At 36.5% G+C, this 19,472-nt stretch overlaps 1 protein-coding gene across 3 annotated transcripts in view; it reads right to left on the reverse strand.

The window, feature by feature from the left end:
- The window catches only part of IL1RAPL2 (interleukin 1 receptor accessory protein like 2), a 1,036,854-nt gene that overhangs the window by 271,920 nt on the left and 745,462 nt on the right, over nucleotides 1–19,472 (reverse strand). For all 3 annotated transcript variants that reach the window (XM_087426516.1, XM_087426517.1, XM_087426518.1), the window contains one exon: nucleotides 9,921–9,995. In XM_087426516.1, the coding sequence (XP_087282642.1) occupies nucleotides 9,921–9,995 (75 nt within the window). The remainder of the gene's footprint in view (nucleotides 1–9,920; nucleotides 9,996–19,472) is intronic.

The raw sequence follows: 19,472 nt of genomic DNA on the forward strand, positions 1-19,472 counted from the left end.
ACACAAGAATTGTAGGAGACTAAACACTCCACTTACACCAATGGATAGATCATCCAAACAGAAGATCAATAAGGAAACATTGGCCTTAAATGACACACTAGAACAGATGGCCTAGTAGATGTACACAGAGCATTCCATCCAAAAACTGAAGAATACACGTTCGTTTCAAATTCACATGGAACATTCTCCAGGATTGATCAGATATTAGGCCACGAAACAAGTCTACATAAATTTAAGAACATTGAAATAATACCAAGCAACTTTTCTGACCACAAAGGTATGAAACTAGAAATCAACTATAGGAAGAAAATAAGAAAAGCCACAAACACGTGCAGATTAAACAAAATGCTACTGAACAACCATTGGGTCAATGAAGAAACCAAAGCAAAAATCAAAAAATACCTGGAGACAAATGAAAATGAAAATACGTCATGGCAGAATTTATGGGATACAGCAAAAGCAGTTCTAAGAGGGAAGTTTATAGCAATACAGGCCTATCTCAACAAACAAGAAAAATCTGAAACAAACAATCTAACAATGCACCTAAAGGAACTGGAAAAAGAAGAACAAACAAAGCCCAAAATCAGTAGAAGGAGGGAAATAATAAAAATCAGAGCAGAAATAAATGAAGTAGAGACTAAAAATCAACAGAAAAAATGAATAAAACCAAGAGCTGGTTCTTTGAAAAGATAAACAAAATTGACAAACCGTTAGATAGACTCACCAAGAAAAAAAGAGAGAAGGCTCAAATAAGTAAAGTCAGAAATGAAATCGGACAAATTACAACAGACACCTCAGAAATACAAAAGATTATAAGAGAATACTATGAAAAGCTATATGCCAACCAATTTGACAATCTGGAAGAAATAGGTAAATTCTTAGACTCATAGAACCTTCCAAAACTGGGTCACGAAGAAATAGAGAATTTGAATAGACCAATTACCAGTAAGGAGATTGAAACAGTCATCAAAAACCTCCACAAAAATAAAAGTCCAGGACCAGACTGTTTCCCTGGTGAATTCTAGCAAACATTCAAAGAAGACTTAATATCTATGCTTCTCAACCTCTTCCAAAAAATTGAGGAGGGGGGGAAGCTCCCTAACTCATTCTACGAAGCCAACATTACCCTGATGCCAAAGCCAGACAAGGACAACACAAAAAAACAAAATTACAGGCCAGTATCACTGATGAACATCGATGCAAAAATCCTCAACAAAATACTAGCAAATCACATACAACAATACATTAAAAAGATTATACACCATGATCAAGTGGGATTTATTCCAGGTATGCAGGGATGGTTTAACATTCGCAAATCAATCAATGTAATACACCACATTAATAAAATGAAGAATAAAAATCACACGATCATCTCAATAGATGCAGAGAAAGCATTTGACAAGATACAGCATCCATTTATGATAAAAACTCTGAATAAAATGGGTATAGAAGGAAAGTATCTCAACATAATAAAGCCCATAAATGACAAACCCACAGCTAATATCATCCTCAATGGTGAAAAACTGACAGCTATCCCTCTAAGAACAGGAAACGGACAAGGATGCCAACTCTCACCACTCCTATTTAACATAGTACTGGAAGTCCTAGCCAGAGCAAGCAGGAAAGAAAAAGAAATAAAAGAGATCCAAATTGGAAACGAAGAAGTGAAACTCTCACTATTTGCAGATGACATGATTTTATATATAGAAAACCCTAAAGAATCCAGCAGAAAACTTTTAGAAGTAATAAACGTATATGGTAAAGTTGCAGGATACAAAATCAACATAGAAAAATCAGTTGCATTTCTATACACTAACAACGAAGTAGCAGAAAGAGAAATTAAGAATACCATCGCATTTACAATTACAACTAAAAGAATAAAATACCTAGGAATAAACTTAACCAAATAGGTGAAAGATCTGTACACTGAAAACTATAAAACATTGCTGAAAGAAATTGAAGAAGACACAAAGAAATGGAAAGATATTCCGTGCTCTTGGATTGGAAGAATTAACATAGTTAAGATGGCCATACTTCCTAAAGCCATCTATAGATTCAATGCAATCCCTATCAAAGTTCCAACAACATTTTTCACAGAAATAGAACAACAATCCTAAACTTTATACGGAACAACAAAAGACCCTGAATAGCTAAAGGAATCCTGAGAAAAAAGAACAAAGCTGGAAGTATCATACTCCCTGATTTCAAAATATACTACAAAGATATAGTCACCAAAACAGCATGGTACTGGCAAAAAAACAGACACACAGATCAATGGAATAGAATCGAAAGCCCAGAAATAAACCCACACATCTATGGACAGCTAATCTTCGACAAAGGAGCCAAAGAACATACAATGGAGAAAAGAAAGTCTCTTCAACAAATGGTGTTGGGAAAACTGGACAGCCACATGCAAAAAACAATGAAAGTAGACTCTTACCTTACACCATACACAAAAATTAACTCCAAATGGATTAAAGACTTGAATGTAAGACCTGAAACTATGAAACTTCTAGAAGAAAACATAGGCAGTACACTCTTCGACATCAGTCTTAGCAACATATTTTCAAGCACCATGTCTGATCGGGCAAGAGAAACAATAGAAAAAATAAACAAATGGGACTACATCAAACTAAAAAGCTTCTGCACAGCAAAGGAAACCATCAACAAAACGAAAAGACAACCTAACAATTGGGAGAGGATATTTGCAAACCATACATCTGATAAGGGGTTAATCTCCAAAATATATAAGGAACTGACGCATCTCAACAACAAAGAAACTAACAACCCAATCAAAAAATGGGTAAAAGACCTGAACAGACATTTCTCCAAAGAAGATATACAGATGGCCAACAGACACGTGAAAAGATGTTCAACATCATTAACCATCAAGGAAAATGGAAATCAAAACTACAATGAGATATCACCTCACGCCCGTCAGAATGGCTATAATTAACAAGACAGGAAACAACATGTGTTGGAGAGGATGTGGAGAGAAGGGAACTCTCATACACTGCTGGTGGGAGTGCAAACTGGTGCGGCCACTATGGAAAACAGTATGGAGATTTCTCAAAAAATCAAGGATAGAACTACCATATGATCCAGCTATTCCACTGTTGGGTGTTTATCCAAAGAACTTGAAAACACCAATTTGCAAAGGTACATGCACCCCTGTGTTCATTGCAGCGTTATTCACAATAGCCAAGACTTGGAAGCAACCCAAGTGCCCATCAAGGGACGAATGGATAAAGAAGATGTGGTATATATACACAATGGAATACTACTCAACCATAAGAAACGATGAAATCCAGCCATTTGTGACAACATGGATGGACATTGAGGGTATTATGCAAAGTGAAATATGTCAGAGGGAGAATGCCAAATACCGTATGATCTCACTCATTAAGTAGTAGATAATAACAACAATAAACAAACACATAGAGACAGAGATTGGATTGGTGGTTACCAGAGGGGAAGAGGGAGGAGGAGGATGAAAGGGATAATTCGGCACATGTGTGTGGTGATGGGTTGTAATTAGTATTTGAGTGGTGAACATGATGTAATCTATGCAGAAATAGAAGTATAATGATGTACACCTGAAATTTATACAATGTTATAAACCAATGTTACTGCAATAAACAAAAAATTAAAAAATATATAAATAAAAAATGAACAAAAAGAACAGCACCCACTTGAGAGGCATCAGAAAAAAAAAATCCCATTTCCACCACTTACTAAATATGTAGCCTCAGGAAATTGATTTCATCTTTCTGAGGCTGTTTCCTCACCTGCAAAATGGTTCAATAATACCTAATATTACTTTTTGTTTTTGTAAGAAATAAATAAGACAGTGTTTGTACAAATGACCATTGCAGTGCTTAGTACGTAGTAAATTCTCAAATAATTTTATTTCCATATGTGTAAAATCATGGTATTGGCACTAATGAAAGTGTGGCGAAACAGCTTCAAGAAACATCTCAATAGGACATAAACTTTCACAATATATGCACAGATGTCTGGTCAACAGTCATGGTATTCCTAAGATGTTCATAATCAACTTGTTACATTACAGATAAATCTTTAGTTAACTTTTTTCTTTTCCTTCTTAACTGTCTCAAAACAAGTACAACTAAGTTATAGAAACTTAGACAAAGTAAGTAAACCAGTTTCAGTTTCAAGCATTAATATGGCAGCTAACTCTTAGGGAAAAGGCTTGGCCCAGATTTTCCGAAGTTGTAAATAATGCACATGTTGCACAATCTGGGCAATAAAATGGTTTGCAGTTTGGGGTAGCCCATGCGAAGCTTGTGCATGTTATCCTGCAAAAAGTCGATCTTTTGGAAACAACTCACTAACGCTAGAACGTCTACAAGGTAGAGTGAATGCTGCTATGAACCAGTTCCAATTATGTGTGCCAAGAAAGCTGAGTGAACTCATGATGCCCTTCTTCTTCCTCTCCAAAGTCTTCACTTCTTCAAAATTAAATAAAGGTTTTCAAGGAGTTATGTGAAGCTAAAAGGGTAGGAGTATACAAAAACAAAAAGAATTCAAAGAAATCCCTTGCTACCACCATTATACACATGATGCATATACCATGACTTGAATTAATGAAATGATCATGTATTGCTATTTGTATTGATAGTAATTCTGGCTTGATATTTTCCAGCTCAGTTGGTTAGTGTGTTGCTTTGGATTGGCAACTTTAGAAAGAGTTAACTAATTTCGCTAAACTGAAGAAATTGAAGGATATCATAAGTTTCCGTTTTTAGTATTTGCCATATTAAAGCAAATAGTTATTTATTTATGACAATTTATTATTTCAAAAGGTAATACCTGGCAATTTTTTTTTCTTTACTGAGGAAGATTAGCCCTGAGCTAACATCCATTGCCAATCTTCCTCTTTCTTTGCTTGAGGAAGATTAGCCCTGAGCTAACATCTGTGCCAATCTTCATCTATTTTGTACGTGGGTCACCGCCACAGCATGGCTTGACAAGTGGTGTAGGTCTGCATCTGGGATCCGAACCTGCGAACTCAGGCTGCCAAAATGGAGTGCACAGAACTTTAACCACTCAGCCATATGGCCAGCCCCTCTTTGGCAATTTTTAATTATTGTCAAATAAATCTAGTACTTGGATTGAGGTTACAGAGATGTGTCATTATATTAAGTGAAAGTCAGAGAGTATAGAACTGTTAATTTATGAGGTCTTGCCACAAAAAGGTCACTCTCCCTTTTTCCCATGTCTGTTTTGGCAGTTATCATATTACATTGTAATTCTCCTTACATATCTGTGTTCCCCACTAGACTGAGAACACCTTGAGGCCAAGGACCTCATTTTATTCACCTCTATACCCCCATGATCAAACACAGTATTTGGCATCCACTAAGACTTCAAAACATGTTTTTAGGTAAATAAAGTTTAAAAAAGATAGATTTGGTTGAACAGCTAATTTCTTAATTTGGGGTTCAATTAGTTATTTATTTTTCCCTGTAGTCCTGAATATTGCATTAAATATTATATTTTGCTTTATTCTCTTGCAGAGTCTTTTACAGTGGTCTCTTAAGAGACCTCTTATAATTTTCAGTAGAAACTGATATGCTGGTGAAATCGATTTCTGAAGAAGATTAACACTTCTTATCCACACAGAATGTTCAAGTCAGTAGTACGTAACACAGTCATGAAATATAAATTTGAATATCCTGTTAAAAAAATATAAATTCTTAATGAGAAAAGAAGAGAAATAAAGAGAATCTTTCATACTGGATCAGATTCATCTAGAGATGAACTATCAGGCTTTTTGAAACATCTGAGGCATTCAGTTAGCTTGGACTATTCCACTGGTCTGAGTTTTTCTGATATGCTTTAGGCCCCCATGCCTTCTTTTTGACTCTTTGACACAAAAAGAAATAGCAAACGGTGTTCATATTTATTTTTTGCATAACACTAACTAGCTTATTTTAAGGCAGGAAACTTCCAAGAAAAAAAAAGTTACCATAAATGAGAACAGGACATATTTCCAAATTTGGTTGAAATTAGATGTCAGATCTCAAATGTCTTCATCCACATTTGTTCACGGCCTTTACAAAGCATCTAGGAGTCTGTTACAGTTTGTAAAGCATGCATTTGAGGTCATTAATAAAAGCAGTATCCAAAGAAGGGTCTACCTAGCATCCCTACATTTCAAGTGGGAAACATGTCACTATTATGTCAATACTTTGGTATTAAAGTGCAATATAATTAATATATTGTAATGTAGAGTTAGTTTTTTCTTAGGAAAATTCCTGAAAATATATTTCTTTTCAAACGCCAAAAAAAGAATTAGTCCTGGTATAGTAAAGGCATGTCTATCAAGTTTAAAGATAAATTTATCTTCAGAGAGAGAAAACAAATGGAAGATAACAGGACCAAATTGGATTTTTGTGTGTGCTTTGTACATTGCTTTTGTCTTTATATTTCATACATTACCACAGGCAGCTTTAGCTGAATAGGCTTGCTTTGTGAGAGCAATAGTATTCATATTATTTTGCTAAGAATGTGTTTATCATCTCAAAATATATGCTTATTTTGTTAAGATTAATCTTCTTTGAGCATTACAATGTGAACACAATTTAGCAACAACCAAACTGTCATCACTATGTCAGCAAAAAGTATGTACATTTCGAGAATCTTGTGGATGACTAATGGATTATACTATGGGAGAGAGAAAGTCAAGATGTTTATTTTCCTCTAGAGACACAACAAAATATCTGTACTGAAGCCAACTCCATGCACTAAAAATTATTCATTTCTACTGAAAATTTTCATTTACTGGGTTGCCTTTACAAATACACAGAACTAAGAACTGAGTGTAACCCTCACACATAAATAATTATTCCAGACCATGTTTTCTAAAACTACCTTGAAGGTGGTACTCAAGTGTTTCCCACAGTATTTCTCATTTTGCATAAATTGCCTGCATGGGATTCATGTCTATGGGGAAAATGGAATTCACAGTGCTCTAGAGAAAATTAATTAATGTTTATGCTGGGTATTTATTGTTTGACAAACTACACCTAACTTAGTGGCTAATGACAACAATTTTATTTTACTCATGACTATTTGTGTCAGAAATTTGAGAAGAGTTCAGCTCAGTGGTTTGTCTCTGAACTACACGGCATAAGCCAGTGATCCACGTAGTGTGGATCCACTTCCAACATGGCTTCTTCACTCGCATGTCTGGTGCCTTGGTGTTCACTGGCCTCTCTTTCTCCACATGGTGTCTCATCGTCTAGGGCCTCTCCATGTGGCTTGAGCTTCTCATAGCATGGTAGTCTCAGAGCAGACCAGGAGACCCGAAGAGAAGTTGCAAGGTTTCTTTTGATCCAGCCTCTAAAATCCCAGAGTATCACTTCTGCCATACTCTATTTGTCAAGCATGTCCCTAAGGCCAACCCAGATTCAAGGAGAGGGGAATGAGAAATGATGTTTAGATGACAGGAGTAGCAAAAAATCTGTGGTCGCCTTTAATCTACCACAGTGTTGTCTCAAATTTTAAGTAGTAGGATTTGGGAAACCTGAACTTGGTAATGTGCTTAGCCATTTGAATTGGATTACTGTATTTTTTGGTAGTTCTATTTCTAGTTCTAGTTTGAGGACATGTAAAGCTTAATGCACTTGATAAAGCTTAAAAAAAAATAAAGGAAAATAATTTCCAGAAGTTTTCATGATCTTACCAAATTCTGAAAGTTTCCCAAATATAGACAGGGATGTCAAATTGTCCAAATTACCTCTCTCTATCCCTTTCTACACCTGGGGTTTCTAAACCCTCATCATTCTGACTGTAGAGCTCCCACTGACACTGAGGAGTTCTCTGACATTTATAGTGCTCCTAACATCATCTTACCATTGAGGCATAAGAGTAAGTTACAAAATGATTTCCAGTTGTGAATAAATGGTGCTAAATAAATCTGTGGAAAAGTTAAAACCATTTAAAATTAATCAGTCATGTGCCCCTTGAAATGCCAAAGATCTGGTTTAACCGATTTTGTTTTTCTTTCTCTGAATTACACGGTTGCTGTAGCATCTCAGAGAAACAGCCTTTCTGGGGTAAAAAATGGGCAGGTCTCCATCTTTCTGTCAATAAAATTGTTTCCAAATTGTGTTACAAATTAAAAACTGAAAAGTTCAGCTTTGCATCTAATGTAAATTGGAAGCAAATGACTCCAGTAATTTTACAGGGTGGTGTTGGTGGTGGTGGGTTATTTTGGCATATATACCTATGTTGGAATACATATTTATACACAGCATACATCTTAGAGATGTCCTGAATAGCACATACAAGTGTTGCACCCAGTGAATCTGAATGAAATGTTCTCCCTACAAGGGTCTCTTTCCTTGTTGTAGAGCAGAACTTCTTAAACTTTTCTGTTGAAGCTTGCCTAACAGCAGAGGAGAATGAAGAATTGTCTACCCAGGGGTCACGAACACAGAATTTACTCATATTTTATTTGAAATAGTTGTGTGAATTTTGCTTTCTACTCTTAATATATAAGTTTTCATATAAAAACAGTTTATCCACTTGAATCTCCATGAAAACTAATGATACAAGATCATCTTCTGGCTTCATGTAACCCCTGGCCAACCACAGAGTCCCCTTGAGGTATTTTTATCCCAGTATGGATGGAAAGATATAAGTAAAAATTACTGAGGGGGTGTGTCAGCACATCTAGATTTAGCTTTAACAAAATGTAATGACTTGGCAAGATAATACAAGTGGTAAGGGGAGAGCCATAGTCTAATACTTCAACATTATCTACAAAATATTCACTATTTCCACAGCCCACTCTTGACAACACATTTATTATTTTATCTTCTTTTTCTTTTAAAATACTTAACGTTGGTACTCATACTGCTAGGCTGCATTAACTACAGTGTGCTTTATTTCATTTTAGAAAAATGAACAAACTCTTAGGAATGTAATTTTCCTCACCTATTTTCAAGATAGAAATAAGCCTCTAACAATTCAAGTTGGATTGGAAAGATCAAAAGATGAGTCAAAAACTTCCAAAGTGAGTGAAATATTGGGGCCAATTCTTCTTCCCTGGCTATATAAATTGGTAGGTACCACTATGGTTACATATTTTAATAAATCATATACCTAAAGTAAGCCTAATACATTTTCAGCATATTTACTCAGTTCTCCTGTTTAGAATTAAAGAATAGAATGAAACTCAAGATACATGAAAGTTCACAGATGTTAATGGATATAGTTGAGAGTAAAGGCCACGGTTTGGAAGAGATACTAGCAGGCCTCTGAGTTTCAAGCTTACAGTTCTTGAAATATAAGGGTCAGTGGTGGAGGACTCAAAAAAGAGGCTCAACACCTTGCATCCTTATTTGAGTCTGTAAAAAGACAGTAGCACCCATAAATCAACTTGTTACTTTTCCCAGCACCATATGATTCATAAATATTCAAGTTCTCAACCTAAAAACAAGTTTTAAATAGCCCTGGATTGTGCCATTGGAAATAATATTATCAAATTCTTTTAAAGGCTGTACTGAGTGGCTCTTTTATTTTAAAAAGTGCTTGTTCTCCAGGAGTTAATGCTCTCTAAATAACAATTTTTGGCTGACAAACATGAAAAGTTTTCTGTACCAATCACCAATGCACAACACTCATGAATCTATCAATCACAGAGTTAAAAAGCTCTATCCTACAGCACACTTAATACCCAGTGTAACCAATTAGTATTACCATTCCTTGATGCAATACAAATTCATTTTCTTAAACTGCTATTGCACTGAACTCCGGGGTTATAAATGAGCAGAAACAAATTTATTTGCATGTAATAACAATGGCAATAAACCTTTCCTGGTTCATGCAATTTTCCCCGTCTAACAGAGAGCAACTTTAGGATCTATTATATCCAGAAGGGGACTTACCCAGCTGGACATCTATAACACTTGGCTGATTCTCCATGGGGAACAATGGCTTGGGAGGCTTGTCTGTGAGTAAAGCTAGAAGAGAAAATGAAAGAAGGTAATGGAAAAATTGAGATAAATTACAGGATAAGAAAGATTCTATCGTGTATGATATTTAATGTTTGTAAACTTGATGGTGTATAAACATTTATTAGACAGTGTTCCTCTTTGAGTTGTTATTCTACCCATACAATATCCATTTCCCCACACATTTATAGCACCATTGATTCACTGTAAATAGACCATTTCAACAGCTACACTTTCCAACAAGATCAAACAAATGGACTATTCTGAGTGGTTTCTATAAACTTGTGAGTGTAAAGAAATATAGATTTTAAGAGTATAATCAGATAAACATTAAACCTCCATAACTACATTGCAGTGCTAAATATTCTTAATGAAATATAATCCTAATGGATATTTCTGGTGGATTGAACCTTTTATGCCTCTGAATCATCCCCCACTCCCCACTTCAACTTCCAAAACAATGTAACAAAGCACTGGTACCTTCACTAGGATAATTGATCCAGTTGGATAGTTGAAGCAAGACATAAATACAGGGACAATTACAAGGAATTCAGGATATAAATAATAGCTTGATATAAGGTTTGTCATAAAGCATTTTGTTTCTGTGTGCCAAGTCCTCTCATTTCTTTATTCCAGGTGCCTCTCAAATTTGTCTCCTTTTATTTAATTTCCCCAGACTCCAACACTCTGGCTCCTCACACCCCCAATGCAGCATTGTCACTGCATTCTCTTAGCTGGTTTTGTTCTTCCCCAGCCCATCCTATGTATCAAGCCAATCACCTTTAGATAGCACTTCCCTTGAGTCTTTCATTGTTGTTGTTCCAAGAATCTACAATGACCTTCTAGTCTAGTACATCATATCCAAATTCCTCTGCACGTTTCTCAGGATCCTCCAGAATGGAGCTCCATCCTATATCTATCTAGTTTCACTTCCAATTACTCCACATGATGAGCAACTTCCTCTTTACCCCACTACCCCCAACCCCTTCTCACCAGATCATTCTCCTCTGGTAACAACATGCTTGCTAAGTTCTACCTCTGTTCCTTAGTTTGTGTTGTCAATCTTTGCTACATTTCTTCTTCCTTACTCTCTGCCTTTCCATTCCTTAAGGTCTATGTGAAGACTCATTTCCTTCATAAAATTTTTCCCAACTCTGCCAGCCAATATTGACTTCTGTCTTCATTCCTTTACCACATATAGCCTTATAGTTCAAATGCTACAATTTTTCACTAGATCGTATTTTTTGTTCTATTATCTCTTTATTTTGACGTGCTAATTCTGTGTTAATAGTCCTAGATTGTAAATTGAGAGCAAAGATAAAGACTTTACTTCCTTCTCCCTTTGCACTTAGCACACGACTTGGTAGACAAAAGATGCTCAATCAGTATTTTTGATCAATTCAAGATATGAATTTGGAGTCCTTGCTGTCCCCCATACTTACCTCCTGCCATGGATAGATTTACCCTCATTTTATTATTGTTAAATGTCAATTACTGAAGTGGTGTTTATTAATATAATGATAATTTTAAATGCCTTATATTTATAGGTGGTTCATGATTTTCAAAATGCTTTCAGATACATTAGCTCATGTGATCTACACAATGACTTTGGAAGGTAAGGAAGATAGTTACAATTATGGCCAATTTAAAGATAAAGCTAAATGAAGCTTACATTGTCTCATTTGGTGCCCCCTTATGACCAAAAGCCCCTATTTGCAGAAAGGATACGAAGACAGATATAAGTTGTAGGCAGGAGATAGGTAAAAACGTTTGGTACTGAATCAATGGTTTTAGCCTCTTTGAATACACACTAATCAACTAAGCTAAGGTTCCTAGGCCAATAGGAGTGACTTTGTGGCAAACAGCCAGCTGAAACATGATTCCTGTAGGACATTCCACATACATACATTTTTTTCCCTAAACCCATGAATGAAAGGGGATGAACTTGCACTTACCCTAACACATCCCAGTGGGATGTATGGGTGTGGAGCCTCATTAAATTCCAATACCATGTCTAGCCTAGGAATTGCCAAGAAGCGCGGAACACTTGTGATGATAAAGCAGCAACTGCAGCAGTTCATCTGGATCCTGACCACCAGCCCAGAGACAAATCTATCAGCACCCAGCATAATTATAGCATTTGCAGATTAGCTAGAACACATGCTGCCATGGGCAGGCAAGCTCATTTCTTTCTTCTTTTTTTTTAAATCTCATCTGAAATTCACAGTTACTGCTTGGGAAATGAAGGGGAGAACTGTCAATACCGAACTCTCTGAACAACAGAGTGCCGATTTACAATTTTATTAGAAAACTTATCCTGGACCTCTAGAGGGGCTAATTGGAGTCTGAGCTAGTCTTTGAATTTGCTGCTCAAGCTTCATGTTTTGATTGAAAGAATGGGAGCAAGGGATGCAGTTTGGTACTAATGTTTCATTCCACAATTCCTCCCTTGCATTTCCCTCTGTAGCTGCTTATGTTTAATTATCCTTAAATATAATTGCTCTACTGAGTACACCATGACACTAGTCTTAATGTGCTAGTGAAGCTACTACTGTTACTGCCTACTTCTTCCTAAAGCTAGGTTTTATATGTTTGACACTAACTTTCCTGAAGAGAATATCCAAATTAGCCCTTTCTCTTCTATTGTAGGCAAAGGTTGTGTTTACCTGTACAACCAGATCAATTGGTTTGATTGAAATGATTGGTCATTTTCCATGAACCTAGCATAAAAAATCAGTAGAATTAGTTGTTTGATTGAATCAGTTTACTTGACTATATTGCCTAAGTGTAACATACTGTTATTGTAAGTTTCATTGTCCTCTTCAGTTGTTGACTTGTCTATTTAATTAGATTTGCCAGAGATCCAAGTGGGAGGGAGTGGAAGGACAGCTTGACACAAAGGACACTAAGTGTGTGAACACACTAGGATAATAAAGTAACTCATTAATTTCTACAAATGAAGCCATTATTGAATTTGTATGTTAAGGTCAATGAATTGAATCCATCCAAATCCATTTAACACACCAGCACTAAAATCACCATTTTCATCACAACATTTAACCATTCAAAATCTACCAATGTCTCCTACATTTACAAGAGGATAAAATCTGAATCTGTCAGCTGGGGACATAAAGGCAGCCCCAACATAGCCTTAAAAAAATCTTCCTGCCTTTCTACCCACTCTTTGTCTACTTTATCAATGCTACAGCCAAGTTACTTTCCTCATTTGCCCCATTAATACATTGCATTCATTTCCAACTCTGCATCTTGGCTTAAACACCTTCTCTAAGCTTGAAAACAAATAATAGTTATCATAGTTATCATTTATTTAGTGTCGACTGTGTGCTAAGCACTGTTCTGTGGCATTTTATACTACATTTTACAAATAACTTTCTCAAAGTCAAGCAGCTTTTGACTAGTAAAGCAGGGATCTAAACAGAATTCTGTCTGATTTCATCATGCCCACAATGCCTCTCTAAGACCTTCCCCTTCCTTTTTGCCATCCCAAGTCCTATTTAGCCTCCAAAAGTCAGTTTAAGTCACACATCCTCCAGAAAGCCCTCCCTAATAAAAGCTCAAGCTAATCTCTCCTCTCTCTGAAATCCTAAAGCATTTACTATTTCCTTGAACCACTCATTTGGTTCATAGCATACACTGCTTTGAATACAGATTAAATATCACCTTATATGGGTATATCTACTCTCCCTAACTAGACTTTTAAGCTCCTGGAAGACAAGAATCATGTCTCATATAACCTGGCAATTAAGATAGTGTCTGACACTGCAGAACAAATAAACGCAATCTCCAAATTAACTGTCCCATGGTATTCTTTCTCTAAAAATGGGTGCTTCCCATAGGGTTCTTAGGTTACAACGAACAGAAACAAACTCGTGCTAATTTAAGCAAAAAAGAGAAGTTATCAGAAGGATATATCAAGGATGGGCAGGAGGTCTGGGGAACTAAGTTTAGAGACAGGAAAGAAACCAGACCAGGTCTAGATGTATAGGCAAAAGGGACTACACAACATTTTCATCTTGATCCCATCATTGGATTGAATTCACCCCAACTGGTTTTGTGTTTTAAAAAAAAAATTAAATAAACCCACACATCTTTGGACAGCTAATTTTTGACAAGGGAGCCAAGAACATACAATGGAGAAAGGAAAGTCTCTTCAATAAATGGTGTTGGGAAAACCAGACAGCCACATGCAAAAGAAAGAAAGTAGACCATTATCTTACACCACGCACAAAAATTAACTCAAAATGGATTAAAGACTTGAATGTAAGACCTGAAACCATAAGACTTCTAAAAGAAAACATAGGCAGTATGCTCTTCGACATTGGTCTTAGCAGCATCTTTTCGAATACGGTGTCTCACCAGGCAAGGGAAACAAAAGAAAAAATAAACGAATGAGATTACATCAAACTAAAAAGCTTCTGTGCAGCAAAGGAAACCATCAACAAAAGAAAAAGACAACCGAACAATTGGGAGAAGATATTTGTAGACCATATATCTGATAAGCAGTTAATATCCAAAATATATAAAGAACTCATACATCTCAACAACAAAAAAAACTAACAACCTGATCAAAAAATGGGCAGAAAATATGAGCAGACATTTTTTCAAAGAAGATATACAGATGGCCAACAGGCAGATGAAAAGATGTTCAACATCACTAATTATTAGAAATCAAAACTATAATGAGCTATCACCTCACGCCCGTCAGAATGGCTATAATTAACAAGACAGGAAACAACAAGTGTTGGAGAGGATGTGGAGAAAAGAGAACTGTCATATACTGCTGGTGGGAATGTAAACTGGTGCAGCCACTATGGAAAACAGTATGGAGATTTCTCAAAAAATCAAGGATAGAACTACCATATGATCCAGCTATTCCACTGCTGGGTATTTATCCAAAGAACATGAAAACATGAATGTGTAAAGATACATGCACCCATATGTTCATTGCAGCATTATTCACAATAGCCAAGACTTGGAAACAACCTAAGTGCCCATCAAGGGATGAATGGATAAAGAAGATGTGGTATATTGGGGCCGGACTGGTGGCACAGCGGTTGAGTGCGCGCACTCCACTTCGGCGGCCTGGGGATCGCAGGTTCGGATTCCTGTGCGCACCAACGCACTGCTTATCAAGCCATTCTGTGGCAGCATCCCATGTAGAGTAGGGGAAGATGGGCATGGCTGTTAGCCCAGGGCCAATCTTCCTCAACAAAATGAGAAAGATTGGCATCGGATGTTAGCTCAGGGCCAGTCTTCCTCACACACAAAAAAAATGTGGTATATATACACAATGGAATACTACTCAGCTATAAAAAAAAAATAAATCTTGCAATTTATGACAATATGGATAGTCCTTGAGGGTATTATGCTAAGTGAAATAAGTCAGATGCAGAAAGTCAAATACTATATGATCTCACTCATAAGTAGAAGATAAAAATAACAACAAAAATGACAAACACACACATAGATTAGATTAGTGGTTACCAGACGGGAAGGGAGTGGGAGAAGGGCGAAAGGTGTGATGGGGCACATGTGTGTGGTGATGGATGGTAATTAGTCTTTGGATGGTGAACATGATGTAGTCTACACAGAAACTGAAATATGATGTACACCTGAAATTTATATAATGTTATAAACCTCAATGAAAAAAGTTTTGTTTTGTTTTATTGTATTGTGTCTTGTTTTTTGTCCTTGTATCACTTGGATCAAGGTTCAAAATCTCAGGAAAGAGAGGCTGAATAGACAAGTTTTGAGCTCCAGCCCTAGCCAAGACTACATGCAATCCCTGAGGAAAAGAAGAACATCTTAAAGCAAGCTTTCTCAACCTTACAATTATTAACTTGCAGCACCAGATAATTCTGTTCTAAGTGGCTATCGTGTGCATTGTAGGATGTTTAGCAGCATCCCTGGCCTCTACCCTCTAAATGCCAGTAGCACCTCCCCCCAGTTGTGACAACCAAAAGTGTCTCCAGATTTTGGCAAATGCCCCCTGGTGAGCAAAATTGTCCCTGATTGAGAACCACTGTCCTGCAGGAAACTTAGGTTGCCTGATATTCCGAAAGAATTGAGGATCTTGGGAAAGAAGACTTGGGAATAGTCTTTATGTGGGAAAACAAAATGGGGGTTCTTAGTAAGAAAATTAGATCTAGGAAGAACTTGTTAATATCCTTTAAGGTTTCCTGTAATCATGAATGCAGATCAGCCAAGCCTAGCCAAACTAGTTGACTGGTTTCAAGATTTCATAAATTGAACACAGAATGAATCCAGAAATTGCTGAGCTCTGGAAATATCATAAGCACTATTATTAGTTGGAAATGAATATCTCTTTCTGAATTAACTACATAGACTTCCTAATTCTGAATTATGATGCACAAATTTTACCGTCCACTTAGTGAATCTAAAGTCCCATATATTATAAATATTTCAGTTCTAGGATTACTAGGCTGAAAGTCCCCTAATTTATGATCATCCAGGAAAAATATACAATAAACATGATTATTTGATATCATCTTTTATCTTCCAAACCTATAAACCCAAACAGGACCAGTCTTGGATATAATGTGTCTCCTTTGCCCTAAGCTTCCTGGTTTTGCATCCTACTTCGAAGAAGTTTCTTCTCCAGCCTGCTTTTAGGTACCCAGGGTTGTGTCTCTCTAATCAAAACTTGCTGCAAAGAAGTCTCTCCAATCTAAACCTCAGTGTGAACTTAAGACATCTGTATCTCCTCTCCTAAGGCTAGTTGCTTTTGAAGGATTGTCTCTAAATATGGAATGACAGGCTTTACTTCTTAGTAGGAAATTAAACAGTAAGCAAATATTGGGCCCCAGGACCTTTCCCTGAACTCCTGTCTTCACACTGGTGTTGGTCAATAAACAGAGTGGCCTTCAGCAAAAGTTGATGAAGATAGATAAAGTTATTTTCCTGAAGATTCCAACCAGCATTATTATGAGTGATTTCTCCACTTCTTAACAACATCTTAGGAAACAGAGCCCAGGCACATTTTAAATTAAAAAATACATCAATGTCCATTAAAAGTCAAGCCTTGTTTTCACTTCAGCTTGTTATTACCTCCATAAACTAAGCACTATAGCAATTAATTTTTCATAAATATTTTCTCTACCAAAACTCTAATATTCTCTGCCTTATTTAAAACAGGAGGGGGCAGACTGACATATATTGTTTGTTTATTAACTCTATCCAGAGACACTATGCATTCTCTAGGTATTCCAGCTATAATAGAAAGGCTGTGATGGGTTCAGGAAAAAAATAAAGCCAGCGATTCCCAGAGTCATTTGGAGATTTGTTTTCAATCCATTGGTGACTCAATTTTCAGATGTTTTAATATGCATCTCTCACACCTCCCTACCCACCATTAAGACTAATTTCCTTTAGTAACTCACTATTACTGATGGTGATGGCTTATGTTTCTCATGTGTGTATTTGGAAGATAAACTTATTGAGAACCACAGAGAGTCAGATAGGAGGTCATATTCATACAATTAAATTACTCTTAAAACAAACACGTTCTACTTGCATTAAAAATACTCCTGTCATCATTTAAAGCTATTGCAAGTATTGCCTTTATTTAGAACAGAACTAAAGTCAGGTGTTTTCTTTGAATGAATGAGTGGTCCTTTAACAGGAAGATGCTAAGTTGCTGGGGAAGTGCTGGGCAACCTTCCTGGCCTTTGCTCCTGCATAGCTCAGGGCCCCTCTAGCAACTGCTCTGGGCATCTGGCTCAGAGTTTGTGTACTGCCTTGCAATTCAGTGGATGTGCCTTGAGGGTGGTGAATGGTCAGGGCTGTTGTGATGTTGCCCTGAGGGGCCCTTTCCTCTAGATTCCATATTTATTTCTACTAATATTTGTTTTGAGCAACGCATGAGCTTTGCAAAAGCTTGAGCATAAAGGCAGGGCAATTTCTTCTCAATGCCATTTGACACAGGGCCCTTCGCTGGAGAGAAGAATGTTTATTCAGCACAAATCTGCCCAGACATAAAACAACTTCTTCAAACTTGAAAAGAATACAACCTTGGGGGAAATGGAAACTTAAACAGAGGTCGTGATGGTAGTTTTTTTTTTCTTCACAGAGAATGCATTTTCTTCACTCTTGCCTTTTTCCCCTCAAGTAAGATTTTGCCTTCTCTCTCTAAAATAGTACTCCCTGGACTCTTACATTGTTGATGTCTAACACATTCCAAATGCGGTTACCATCAAAGAAATTACACAAAATAGTGTACTTCTGGGTTCCACACAGAACTTGGGATGTAATTAGCACTAAAATAAATATGAAAAGTTAAACACAGAAGATGAATCAATTTAAAATTTTTTTCCAGCTTTATTGAGATATAATTGACATATAACATTGTGTAAGTTTAAAGTGTGCAACGTGTTGATTTGATACACGTACATATTATTTTGCAATATGATTACCAAAATAGCGTTAACTAACATCTCCATCACATCACATTTCCTTTTTGTGGTGAGAACATTTAAGTTCTACTGTCTTAGCAACTTTCAAGTATACAATACAGTTTTGTTGACTATAATCACAACGCTGTGCATTAGATCTCCAGAACTCATTCATCTTTTAACTGGAAGTTTGTACTTTTTGACCAACATCTCTCCACTTCCCTACCTCCCAGCCCCTGCTAACCACCATTCTACTCTCTGTTTCTATAAGTTTGGCTTTTTTAGATTCCACATGTAAGTGATATCGTGCAGTATTTGTCTTTCTCTGTCTGACTTATTTCACTTAGCATAATGCCTTCAAGGTCCATCCACGTTGTTGCAAATGGCAGGATTTCCTCCTTTCTCCTGGCTGAATAATATTCCATTATATATACATACACGACTTCTTTACGAAATGGATCAGTTTTTAACATGCATAAAGATCCTCATTTGGTTCTGTGGTTACTGATCTGTCAGATTCTAGAAATTTGGCCCAGATAGTGATGCCTAAGAATATAATAATCTTAGTGTGAGACAAGCTCTTATTTGTCTAATTCATCTGGCTATTTTGACAGATGAAGAAATTGAAAGGCAGAAAAGGAAGGGATTTACTGAACATCATATTGCAAATTAGTGATAAAGCAGAAGACCAAAACTCACGTTTCCTGAATTAAGTTCAATATTCTTGCCACTGCACCGTGGCTAACATTGATTAAGCATGCATTCCATGCCAAACTCTTTTACATTCATTCCCTCATTAAATCTTCACAATGTATGAAGTAGCTCCTAATATTATCAACATTTGACAGATGAGAAAATTGAGGCTCAGTGAGATTAAGTGACTTGCCTAAAGTCATATTGCTGATAAATACATTATGGGTCCAGGATTCAACCTAAGTATATTTCACTCTTGAGTCTGAGCTCATAGTCACTACTCTTCCCTCATAGTCACCCCTTTTCCTTGTTTTTTGATTTAAGACTTTGTTTCTTTTTTATTCAAAATACATCCTGTTTC

The sequence above is a fragment of the Ceratotherium simum genome, chromosome X (assembly GCF_057802395.1).
Source record: "Ceratotherium simum simum isolate JZ-2026a chromosome X, ASM5780239v1, whole genome shotgun sequence".
In the NCBI taxonomy this organism is placed as follows: domain Eukaryota; kingdom Metazoa; phylum Chordata; class Mammalia; order Perissodactyla; family Rhinocerotidae; genus Ceratotherium; species Ceratotherium simum.